We start from the raw sequence: 13,474 nt of genomic DNA on the forward strand, positions 1-13,474 counted from the left end.
ATATTAATCTCAAAATATACTAAAACATTATTAAAATCTAAAGTTGTATCTATCAACATTAGGTAATGCACTGTGAACTAACATAATTATATTAACTAACATTAACAAAAGGTTCATAAATGCTGCACAAATATATTGATCATTGTTAGTTTATGTTAGTTAATGCATTTACTTTAATGCATTACTAACAAAATATTAACAAATGAGACCTTATTGTAAACAGTTTTTTTTTTTCTATGTATATAATTTATATCATTAATAATTATTTAATATATAATCTATAATTAGCACCAGGTCACCATTTCCACACATTTGCCATTATGACCTGTCTGACCTGTGCGTAATACTAAGAAGCTTAAAGCTTATTCTGCTATTCAGCACCGTGAGCACATCTTGCTGTGTGTTTAATCAGACATAAGATGTGGGAAGGCCATCAATTTCAGGGCCCTATGGCTAAAAGGGAAAATCTAGGCAATAAGTCTGTGTCCAAAGGGTCAAGAGCAGTAAAGACAGTTAAATACGGGAAGCCCAACTACACACATTTTTATTCTATGGTGTCTGTCCCTTATTGTCCTTGGCTGGAAGGAAGACAAGAACCATCTGGCCTGAGGTACAGGAAGCTCCCCTAGATCCTTCCTAAAGGGTTAACACCCCTGCCATCTGTTCAGAAAGTAACACTGTGGCTTCTTCAAACCTGTGATCTGATGCTTCTAAGAAACCCAGATCACTACAGAGGACTAGGATAATTGGACTATCATTATATTAAATCTGCATATACGCTACAGATCATAAGTTTGGAATAATTAAGATTTTTTGTTTTTGAAACAAGTCTCACCAAGGCTGCATTTACTTGATCAGAAATTAAGTAAAACAGTAATACTGTGAAATATATAATATATTAGAATAAAAAAAGTGATTTTAAATTGTGACATTTTAAAACATATTCCTGTGTTGAAAAACTGTGCTACATTTTCAGCAGTCATTGTCTCAGAAATAATTTACAGAAGTCATTCTAATGTTTCACAACATTACTGTTTTCACTGTATTTTTATCAAGGACTCTAAAAAAAAATCATAAATATTCCAAAAATGATGACCGGTAATGTATATTTTCAAGTAAGAAATGGGTTGTATGCAGGGCACATCACAGACATCATGAAGTGATGAGCTCCAAACTGACTTCTATCTGATTATGTTAATGACTGAGGGCAAGGATGCTCTCTCTTTTTATTATAGATCAATATTTTTGGCTAATACAAAAGAACAGGTCTATTTCTGTCTGAGTTCCTGACGAACTGCGTCGGAGGTTGACGTCACTATTGCGAGCCACTTGCCGTAACCATGGAAACTATTGCCTGGAAGCTGTAGCCACGTATACTTTCCCTCTCTTTTCCTCCCTTACTGTCTCGCACATTCACAGAGTCTCAGTGAATGGTTTCAAACCACTTGTGGGTGGGAAAGTATGACAAGACAATCTTTTCACTCCCTCAAATAATATAATATAATATAATATAATATAATATAATATAATATAATATAATATAATATAATATAATATAATATAATATAATATAATATAATATAAAAAATATTCTAATAATAATAATAATAATAATAATAATATTATAGATTAGTTTTGTTTTACATGTAATATTAATCTACATCTCATCTTTGTATATATTTAATATTGATATTAATATATTTTTTTATATATATTTAATATTTATATTAATATTTAACTTTTTAAATCAAATTTGAAAGGGGACATATTATGCAAAACTCACTTTTACATGGTGTTTGAACATAAATGTGTGTCGGCAATGTGTGTTCACAACCACCCACTCCTTTTTTTTTTTTTTTATCACCATTATAAATCATAATTAGTGTCTTAGAACAAGCAAATTCTGTTCGCAGAATCTGGGCAAAGTGACGTAACTTAGTACAGGCCCCGCCCAACACTGCTGACGGACTCTTCCGTATTAGCATAGTTTCCGCCCTGAGCGAGTTGTACACTGTCCGCCATTTTCTCCAGGCCGGAGCAGCTGTAGCGACAAGAATGTCTCGTAAGCAACTCAGGTGTTTTGTTGTTGGATATAAAAGTGAACATAAGTCTTCATGTCTTCCCGACATCAGAGCCGCTAAAGACGCAGTGGATTAGTTTTATTTTTGAAGGGAATGTGCCCCCTTATACCTAAATTGATTTATGTCTGTGTGAATCATTTTACACATGACAGCTTTGTGAACAAGGGTCAATACAAAGAACATATAAGGCTGAACACCGCTACTGACAGTTTCTGACATTTTCAGTGCGTAAGATTGTCGCGTTTTGTTTTTGCCGGTATGCAACTGAAACAACCCACACGTCATAGCTGTTTACAGACAGCTGGCATGTCAGATATCATTCATTAAGACACAATCTGTCACAATAAGTCCTTGAAATACCTCTCAGGTTACCATGGTGATCCAGACTAGAGTATGCATATGTATGAGAATCATCATGAGTAGAGCATTTTGAATATAAAAGGTCACCAGGTGCCTGAAGCACCCCCATTATCCTATTACACATTGTTACCTAATTAGTTTTGATTAATTTAAAAGAGGAAACCTCTCTGACGCCAGGAAATGGTTATAACTTAAGCCCCTTGACCCTTCTTTTGTTTCGAAAATGCTTGTCTGTGTACCTTCAGCCTCTCGATGGCCTCTTCTCCGCCCGGCGTGGACATGATGCGCTCCTGGATGCTTGAAACGGACTGCAACCCTGCCTGGCTGCACAGAGAGCCTGAGGACGGAGAGGCTGTCAGGCAGCCCATAGGTGCTGTGGAGAAATGGCCAGGCCGTTGGTTCTCTGAGGCAAGCAAGTATCTATGCTTATTGTTGTGTATATCTTTCAGGTCTGAGCCACAGAGGAGAGAGACAGACGACGCAAAGAGGAAGAAGCAAAAGTGGTGGAGACAGAAATGTACGAGAGAGTACAAGAGACAGACAGACAAAGAAAGGAAGAAAAAGGACAAAGAGGAGGAAAGACCAATGTGAGACACACAGTTCACATCAAAGGATTACAACAAACACGCCAGTCAGATGCACAGTTTTCACCTCAGGTTGTTAACATTTATATACCCAATACTTCCAATTCCAAAAATCCAATTCATAATCAGAGTCTTCCTGTTCAGCAATAACATCCTTAAAACAAGATATTAAAACCTGTTTTAGAGAATGTATCTTGAATTTAACTGTATTTTGTCTTGCTCCATTGGCAATTTTTTTCTTCACTTGTTTTAAGCGCAAACCTCACTAAATTTAGCTTAAAAAGAAATGAAACACATTAAAACACAATGGAACAAGACAAAATACACTTCAATCCAACATTCATCATTCATGATTTCCTTTTATACATTTTCTTTTAGATACTTTTATTATATTTAATTTGAAAAGCATTAGATTACAGAGAAAATTGTGATGCAGTTTCAGGCAGATTTTCAATTCAAGATACATTCTTGGGAAATAAGTCTTAATTTTATATACAATTTTGCTAAGGTAAATTTGTCCTGTTTTAAGAATATTAATTTTGACTACAGTATATAATATTTTTCCATTTTAAAGTATAAACTAAAAATCACAAATTTCAGTATATAATATTTTAATATGAGGATATTAAAGGGGTCATATAATGGTACATGCACTTTTACAAGTTGATTGCACTGAAATGTCTGTTGGCAGTGCCTGTACACAACCATCCTATCATGATAAAAATCCATCCAGTGGTTTTGTTTTAATCTCCTTATATGTTTGACCATCTCTGAAATCAAGCCGTTCGATATTGTGACGTCATAAGATCGTACGCCCCTCCCGCTATTGTGATTGACAGCCGTGTTTCAACACAAGACCCGCCCTGAGCAAGCTGTGACAGCCGTCGTCATAGTAGTCCGCCATTGTTGATATGCTGGAGTAGAATGGCGTCTAAGCGATTGTGGTGTTCTGTTCTTAGATGTAATAAGGAACACAGCAGTCATTTGGATGTTCCTAAATCCGAGCCGTTGAAGAAGCAGTGGCTGAGTTTTGTTTTTGAAGCGATATGCCCAAAGGATTGACGCGGGGATTCCCTCACGGGGATTTCCCACGATCGTCTGTGCTTTCATGTTTGCGCGAATCATTTCACACCAGACAGCTTCACAAACGAGAAAAAACGGATCGGTACCAACGTGTTCCTGCTGAACCTCCAGAAGATGTGAGTGTAATGTTTTATTAACCTTTATATTAGTATTTATATTAATCTTTGCGAAATTTGCAAACCTTGCTGCAGGCTTCACGATGAATGCGTCTAAGGTTTACACTCAGGGTACTTTACGGCATGTTTTCTATGTACGACGTTCTCAATATAATTCATAATCCCACGTTTATAACGAATAACACGTGGTTATTGTGTTAGATACGGTCAGAGAATGTCTAATACGGTGTACCCACAGAACAGAGGGGCGGGGTGAGCAAAGCTCATTATCATTTAAAGACACATGCACTGAAACGGCGTGCTGAAAACAGAGCTGTTTTTGACCAGGTAAAATTAGTGTTTTCTTACAATACTAATGAGAATTTTTAATTAAAGTATATTACAAACTTTTAATTTAGACCCTAAAGAATCATATTAGCTTGTACAAAAATGGCATTATATGACCCCTTTAATATTTTATACAATTTTGCTTCTTAAGTTAAAGAAACAACTTAAATTTAAATTATAAATTTACAATGAGACAATCATTTTATTAATAAATTTTTAACAATAAGAATAATTTCATTTTTAATACTACTACTACTACTACTACTAATAATAATAATAATAATAATAATAATAATAATACATTTAAGCAATAATTTAAATAATAATAAAGATTTTTTTATAAAAAAATTTATAATTAAAAGGACGGTACTGATTATAAAAAATAGTTAAAATTCTGTCATCATTTACTCACCCTCAAGTTGTTCCCAAACAGTTGATGGGCCCCACTGACTATGGTATGGAAAATAAATACAGGTTTGGAACAACTTTAGGGTGAATAAATGACAATTTTGAATATTTATTTATTTATTTATATTGCAGTGTATGCACTTATTTTAAGTGTTAATATGATTAACGTTAATATGACTTCCTTTGAGGAGTAACATGCAATATATATGTATAATATAAAAACAAAACAAACACAACAACATGTGACTTTAGAACAGTGCAGCCGATCTTACAAGCACATTTAATGTGATAAATCTCTCTCTTTTTTTTTTTAAATTTGACTTGATTTTGACCTGGGTGAAAACTGACACTTCTCAGATAGGAGAGAAGAGTTATGGGGTGGGGTGGGGGGTTGCATAAAGGTCACAAACCAGGAGAGGGGGGGCTTGGGGTGGTAGAAGAGTTTTATCATAACATGCAGCTATACAAGCTAGAAAATTTTCCACGCGGCACATCATTCTTAAAGTCATGATGCTGTCAATGTTTGGCAGCCACAAAGCTCTTCAAAACATAATTTTGGTGCATCTACTGTGACTGGGAGGGGAGTGTGCATTTTAAAAACCTCAGTCGAGCTTTCTGCTGTATATTCACGCTATTGGATTTTTTTCCCCACTTCATTTATCTGAAAAGACTCTCCTGAAGCAACTAGGCCAACATGGCGGAGTAGCAGCACTGCATTACATTACCGTTCATGCGTTCAGATGATGCGATTGAGGCCGCTAGCACACAGACCACGGCAAGCATTTCAGTCAAGTAAAAATGTTCACTTTCCCAGCACCATATGGTTGTAGAGGTAGAAAGCACAGTGTGCGTTCATCTCTCTGCGTATATCAAGAACTCCCAGACAGATAGAAAAGCAAATAGCCACCTGAGCTCTGATTCGGTTCTGCAGCTTTTTAAAAGGTATGCAGAGCTTGCGTAAGAGGATACAGAGAACAGGGATGGGAGAGGGCACAGACGCACTTGAACTAAAGCGATACGGGAGTACTGAGGCTACATAATGCTATGGTATTCTTACACTACCACTGCAACTGCTATTCTGCAAATGTAAAATGATCAAACATGCACCTTTTCTCTGATACATCATTGCTTCAGTTTGTGAACTTAGTAGTATTCTAACATCGTCAATATCGTGACCTGCAATGAAAAGTTAAAATCACAATAAATCCTCACTAGGGAAAGAACAAAAGACACGATTCCAATGAAAACCAATGATCAGATTAAAAGATTGACATTAAAGAGATCTTTCACCTAAAAATAAATTCTGTATCTTCTCATTTATTCACCCATATCATTTAAAACCGTATGATTTTCAGCTTTATCATTAAGCAGAATGCCATACAATAGATTTTTTTAAGGAAGTCCAAAAAAGTAACTCATTCACTTACAGTCTTCCTTTAATCGAGAATAACCATTAATCTGTTTATCACACAAAGTTATTGACTTTAAAGCTGCATTTGGTTCTGCATTGTAAAACCGGTGGAAAACCCCAATGGAACAAAACAAAATTAATTTTATTTCAGCATTCATCATTCATTTATTACTTGTTGATTACTTCATTAGAAAATTTGTCAGATTATGGAAATATAAAGAGCTGAGAAGCGGTTTCATGTTGATTTTCAATTGAAGATATATACCCTGAAAGCATCCGAATATTATATACAATTTTACTTCTTAGTTAAATTTGTCTATTAATTTTGACAATATATACTGTATATAATATTTCATTATGTGGATATTCATTTTATACAATTTTGCTTAAGTAACTACTGGTCGGTTTAATCACACAAAGTATAGTTGTATGGCCCATATGGACTATCCTTTTATGATTCATTATGCTGCCTTTTGATATTATAATTAGCATAAATAAGTATAATTCGCCTTTCCTTATATGGAAACGAAATCTAGGACATTCTTGTGTTTCAAAAAAGAAAATAGAGATTTAATGATAACAAAATGTTCATTTTGGGGTGAACTATCCCTTTAAGTGCTTCCAGATGCAGTCTATCAGATCTATCGTGCTGTGGGTGGGGTTTGGGCTTATTTGGAGGAAAGCCTGCCATTAAGACTGCATCATGCCAGACAGTCTATCAAATTAGGCTAAGAGCAAGCACAAAGCCTGCTAGTGGCACGTTAACCCATCCATCCCATATTTATCTCGTTTGTCTGGGATTCCTTGTGGTAAAAAAAAACTGAGGCATGCAAAGCCGATAGGTTTGTATTCCAGAAGCGATGAATAAGCTATTAGTAGCGAGAGGGGAGAGCGAAAGGATGTGGCCCCGTCACGTGTATACACACATTTGATTCCACTTCCAAGGCAATCATCCCCCATTGGCTCGACTGAAGGGAAGCAGGAAGAACAGGAGAAGGTTGAGAAGTCAGAGTTGAGAGGACTAGTAGAGGAATGACTGACGGAGGCAGTTAGATTTGACAAGACAAAATATTGTGGAGACAAACATGAGAGGGAAACACTTGACTTTACATAATTGGCATGTTGTGTGTGGTTAAACTGGACATGTTATGTTGGAAAACAGTATTGTCTGTTTCTAACCATCATATGTCCATACTAATGCTAATCTCCATCGTATGTTGATGAATGGTTAAATGAAGACATAGAAGGAACAACAAGAAGACAATGCAAGCTTGTCAAGACTGCGGCATTAGATCAGAGCTAAAGAATTTGCCACTTGTGAGCACAGTAAGTGACCTCCCATTTGTCTGGCAATTGGGCATGTATGTCAGTGGCCATTGGGGTGCGCTGTGACTCGACTTACTGTCCAGGATGTCCCCGAGGCCCTGAGCACGGAGCAGGTCCTTCAGCCGTGTTACCTCGTCCTTAAGCTCCCGCACCAGTTTCGCGTTGGGGTCCTCATTGATGACGGCGTTGCACTTGATTTGCTTGGCTCTGTCCGCATATCTTTGAAAGAGCAAACAAAGACAATGATCCAAACAGCCATTGATATCATAAGAGTGTTTTTATCTAGAGCAAGAAAGCCCTCTTATAACAATCAGGATCTAAGGGTGGAAGTCACATTGTTTGATGGTAAGTAGGAGTGAATTCTTACCGGAGTGTGCTGAGAGTTTCATCATAGTTAATGTCAGCAGGGCTCAGGGCGGCCACCATAGCAGTCCTTGAGTTCCCTCCTGGTAAATGAGCACAGTTATGCAAACAATTAGAAACATTAAGTAATGTAATTTTGACTTTAAGCTAAGATGGGCTAACGAGTTCCACAGACTATAAAAAAAAAGAGCATAAGAAAAGATGTGATTGTAAATAGTAAGCGTTTTCTTTTTCTGTTAAATTATTAATTAGTTACATTTCAAAATGGTTATAACACTGCATTACATTTGACCTTGGAGAGTGGGTTAAAATCTCTGCAATAATTTTAATACAACTTAACAGCAAAACACCTCGAGTTGAAAGGGTTTTATTTGATAGCTATTGGTTGGCAACATGGCATCTTATGAGAAAACTTTAACTCAATCAGTTGAATATAGATAATATTAAGTGGAATAAAAAACAAAACAAAAAAAACAAATAAAATAAATACATACATATATATATTTTTTAAATGCCTGTTACCAGTGTTACGCATGCGTTAGGCCAATCAATGTACACTTGCGTCCCTGGTAGTTCCTATAGTGCTGGGTTAGAGCCTACTCTGAAATAGGAGTCCCCACAAAGGGCCTTCCTAGAACTAAATTTTTCCCAGTTTCCTGTGGGCCGAACATGCCAAAAAGTGGGTACTTCTGCCATTAGTTATAGGAAATATGAAAAGATTCCTCCGGTGTGAAATCCCCTATACGTACCTAAATTCTCTCTTAGCAGCCAAGTCAACACTGAGTCTCGGTAAGGAATGAAGTCTGTCTTCTTTTTTTTCTTGCTCTGTTTCAAAACAGCCAGTAAAACATGTTGGAATGTAGCCCACATATACAGTAACTGCTATAATAATAAAGGGCTTTAGGAAATTACTTGATGTATGAGACATCAAGACAGGACACTATTAAGACAAAAGGTTACATGGATAAAGGTGGATAGGTTTAGATAGAAATGGTTCAGTGGTTAGTGACCACAGGGAAAGATTACCTTGCTGGTACAGTTATCCTGAGAAGGGAAGCATTGCCAGGAGAGAGACACACAGCAAACAGAGTTACAGTACTGAAAACAGGCAGGCAAACAGGCAAGAATTTATGAATACTACTCACCACCTCAGCCAGGGCTGAAATAACCTTTCCTAGTGTAGTTAGAGATTTATTGATGTTTGCTCCCTCCTAAGAAAGCACAAACAGGTATTTTATTAATAATAATAATAATAATAATAAACTATGATTAAATCAAATTTAATACATTGCTCTTAAAACAAACAAGACCTTAAATGCACTGTGACCTTAGCTTTTGTTGATTAAAATCATAAAAATAGCTGATGCATAAGTGTTTTGTGTTCAGTAACGCATGTTACATTCCTGGAATATTTGAGGAGTGTGGAGGAGAGCACAGTCATTTTTCATATGGCAGGTGGTGGTGGAACTCTATAGAGGCTGTAAAATTAGTCTGTACCTTCAGTCTGGTTCCTTTGGCCCCTGTTGAGTCAGCACGCTCACTTCCTGCCAGATCCACCAGGCTGATTTTGCTGACCTGAAACAAGACAAAACAGATACTTTCAGACTGATCAACACACACCAAAATAAAGCACAAAGGAAATTTCTTCAGTCTGGCATACTATGTATGTGGGAGTCTGTCCAAAGATTTTTGTCAATTAGGAATAGAATTATATTAGAGGTGGGCATAGATTAATTTTTTTAATCTAGATTAATCTAGATTAATTTTGAAATTAATCTAGATTAATCTAGATTAAAATGGCTCATTTGAATTCTGCCGAAGGCATTTAGAATATGTGTGCTACCCAAACAATGACTATAAAAGTAAGTCTTTGAGAACGGGTTTCTCAAGCCAGGTGGCGCATTAGACCAGGGGCTCATCTCCTGTTTCCAAAATGCATCACAAACTGCTTGAGAAAGCTGTTCTACTCATAGACTGTAAAAGGTTACTACTGTACTGTTACCGTCCGTAGGCAACATTAGGTAGGCCTATGTTATTATCAACTACTATAGGCTATCAATTAGGGATGGGCGATATGGCCTAAAATCCATATTGTGATATACATTGCAGCCTCTTGCGATAACGATATATATTATAATAAAACCATTTCAGAACAGGTTACACAGACCCTGCTAAACAACTGCTAAAGGTTTTTTTTTTTTTTTTTTAAGGGTGTATGTAGTTTTGAGAACATATATTGTGCAAAACTGTAAGTATACAACATAATTTTGCAGATAAATAAAATTTAAGTACACTAGCTGCAGAGACTTAAGTAGGTCTAATGTTTATTATGGCTTGGAGCTTATGAAACCCCAAATTTAAAATTAGAATATTGTCTAACTGATGTCTTTTCAGTTAAAAAGAAACACAACAACGATTCTTAAAATCGGGTGCAGACACTAAGATATATTGGGAATAATACGCGCGCGCGCTGGTATTCAGTGATATGTTTCGTTTTGAATTTGAAGTGGTAGAACGGATTAGTCGTTTGTTAACTTACCGAACTGTTACCCCACACACTCTGTCTATCCAAATAATGGATGTTGTACCGATCTTTTTCACCAGCTTTCACTTTCAGCCGTGTTTACTTAAGACGACGACGAATATGATGCGTTGCAGCCGGGTTTACCTCGCGGCCGCGGGTAGATTGCGTCATCATAGCTTGTGTAGTATAGAGCCATCTCCCAACCCAATTTGGAGAATAGATTAACTGCGATATTTTTTTTATCGCGCGATAAGAGTCTCGCGTTAACGCAGCACGTTAACGCCGATAACGGCCCACCACTAAATTATATACATATTTCTGATATAGCGACGTCCAAATGAATCAATCTAATGATTCAAATCAAACTGATTCAGAAAGCATTAATCAGGTGTTCCATTAATCATTGCTAAACAGTTCAATCATCTAATCGTTTTGGGGTACTGTAGTAAAAACATTGGTGCATGCATGCAAAACTAATTGTGCTAATGAATGCTTGGGTCATCTCTTCATTTTGTCGTGCTTGAGTTTCGGCCAGCGGTGCCGCTGCCAAACTGGATGAGTAATATTAGAGTGAGGGCTAGGGTGAGACCTGTGTAGTGAATCTAATGTAGTAGCTCTGTACAATAGCTATTGTGTCCATGAACCTCATAGAGCTGTCTTTGTGTCTGCAGCAATTACACAATGAGCCCCACAAATAGGACGAGAGGGACGGGTCTCTTTCTCTTAGTTTTCCTTTCTGCTTGGTTCAGGATTTGCTGACTTTGTGTTGCAGGACTATTCTGAGCTCTGTGAAATGTCATAATGGCTGTGAATGGGTGTAAAGTATCCAACCTTCTCTGTGGACAGGTCTGTCTCGCTGTCGTACTTCCTCTGGGTGAAAACGATAGTGAAGACGGCGTGAGACCGGCTGCTCGTCTCGTTCATGTTTGTGGCGGCAACAGTTCTGAGGACACAGAGGGTCAAAATTAGTGCCGTAAGTGTCACAAACTAAATATGCATATAAATAGAAGTATAAAATAAATATACATATGAATATTAGAGTGAAACAAATAGTAAAGCTACATCAGAAATGTGTATTAATGGATATTAAATAATGTTATGGTATTTTCCCAATCAATTTATTAGTAACTGACTTTTCCCAGGTGAATTTAAGAATTTAAGGTGATGGTCTATCGAATCGTATATTTCTTTACCTTATTTTTAACATCTCTGTCAAGCTGCATTTCACATCAAAACTAGAGTAAACCCTGAGCTCAAAGTAATTTTGTGGGAATTTTTTTTATTTAATTAATAAAAGTAAAGTATAACAAATAATAAAGAATAATTATTATTATTACCCCCATTATTATTATTATTTAGCAATGTATTATTATTTTACATTTATTACAAAAATACAATAATAAAGTTTGAACCCTGATCTTAAAGAAAACAAACAAAATATGCACTACAAAAAAATACAATAAAAATCATTATAAAAGTTAAAAGGCTATCTTCCATTGTCCCTCCCACTGTAAAAGTACAATTGAAATATAGTACATTCATATGGTACTATCCACATTAGGGGTTGCACAGACTTGATGACTAATTTTCTGCCATGACATTTTAAGCTTGACGTCGACTATTCGCTGACCATGGCCTATAGAGGGCGCACCAGGATAAGAAATCTTTAAAGTCCACTTTACGTTCCGTTTCCAAGTTAAAATGTCAAATAAATGCATACTCCGAGAGCGCTCCACAAGATATGTTTATACCATCTGGATGCTCAAAATTGATCGTGTGAATGCACGTTTTAAACAGCCGTCATAAACTAATGCGCTGCTACATTGTAACGCACACACATACAGGCAGTAGCATGCACATCCTGCGCAGATTCTGTGCGCACACAGAATCATTCAGTAGCACAGAAATGTATTGTCAACACTGTTCTTTGATTTATCAATAAAATAACTTAGAATCTGAAAAGGTCTAACTTCTAGCATATATTTCTTAGTAACTAAAACCCACAGCTTCACTATTAGTAGAGAAACGCTGCCAGGTAGAATTAATTCCCAATCTCTCTCTCAATCATGCATTCATATGTAATCTTTACTGTGCAACTTTATCTGTATCTGATTTAGAACAAGCCGAAATCTGTGAGAAATATAACAACACAAAAGAACTGATAAAAAGCTGTTATGTAGGAGCAATAGCCTTGTGGGCAGCGCTGTGTCATATGCCATATCTGTGTGCAAGGCAACCTGCATCTGTTCATTAATGACATCATCAGCGATTAGTTGACGTCATCTCAACTTTAATCACATAAATGTTGATACCGGTACTTGATATCAGAAAATCTGAAGTCGTTCAACCCCTAATCCGCATTGTATTATAGGCAAGGCTTTGTCTCTTTATCTCTTTATCTTTGGCCTGAAGAAGGTGGAAGTTCATATACAGCTCTGTATGCTTATCACCAGAGTGTGAGAGCATAATCCTGGAAAGTGCTAGTAAGTGCAGGAATTAGACATCAGCACATCTAATGTGCCGAATATGGCACAGGGTGGGGATGCTCTCGTGAGAAACAGGCTTTACATGTCACATTATCCACAAATAAACCTTGGTAATCAGCATGGGAGGATTAGAAGCGTGTTACTCCTTCCCAAGAGTCACATTTTACACATGACTGTCAGTCAGAGTATCACTGGAGGAAACATTACAACAACAGTTTTCGCATTTCACCCTTGACAAAAAGTCCAACCTTTCAAATCATCCAAAATGAAAAATAACCTTATAAGTACCTGATTTGAAATGTTCTACATTGTCTACACAAAATAGTGATTTATATGAGTTAACAACAAATAGTATTTTTGGTTACACTTTATTTTAAGGTGTCGTTGTTACAATGTAATTTTAAA

General features: G+C 36.5%; 1 protein-coding gene across 6 annotated transcripts in view; it reads right to left on the reverse strand.

The window, feature by feature from the left end:
• kif1b (kinesin family member 1B) overlaps positions 1-13,474 on the reverse strand; it is a 76,531-nt gene that overhangs the window by 38,531 nt on the left and 24,526 nt on the right. For 3 of the 6 annotated variants that reach the window (XM_081386728.1, XM_081386726.1, XM_081386729.1), the window contains exons 7-13: positions 11,415-11,526; positions 9,557-9,634; positions 9,205-9,270; positions 8,809-8,884; positions 8,064-8,142; positions 7,773-7,915; positions 2,681-2,814 (exon numbers count right to left, since the gene is read on the reverse strand). In XM_081386728.1, coding sequence (XP_081242854.1) covers positions 2,681-2,814; positions 7,773-7,915; positions 8,064-8,142; positions 8,809-8,884; positions 9,205-9,270; positions 9,557-9,634; positions 11,415-11,526 — 688 coding nt within the window. Of the gene's footprint in view, positions 1-2,680; positions 2,893-7,296; positions 7,339-7,772; positions 7,916-8,063; positions 8,143-8,808; positions 8,885-9,204; positions 9,271-9,556; positions 9,635-11,414; positions 11,527-13,474 lie in introns of all 6 variants that reach the window. The other 3 variants (XM_081386727.1, XM_081386724.1, XM_081386725.1) reach the window with 2 other exon arrangements.

The sequence above is a fragment of the Scardinius erythrophthalmus genome (assembly GCF_964197995.2).
Source record: "Scardinius erythrophthalmus genome assembly, chromosome: 15".
Lineage (NCBI taxonomy): Eukaryota > Metazoa > Chordata > Actinopteri > Cypriniformes > Leuciscidae > Scardinius > Scardinius erythrophthalmus.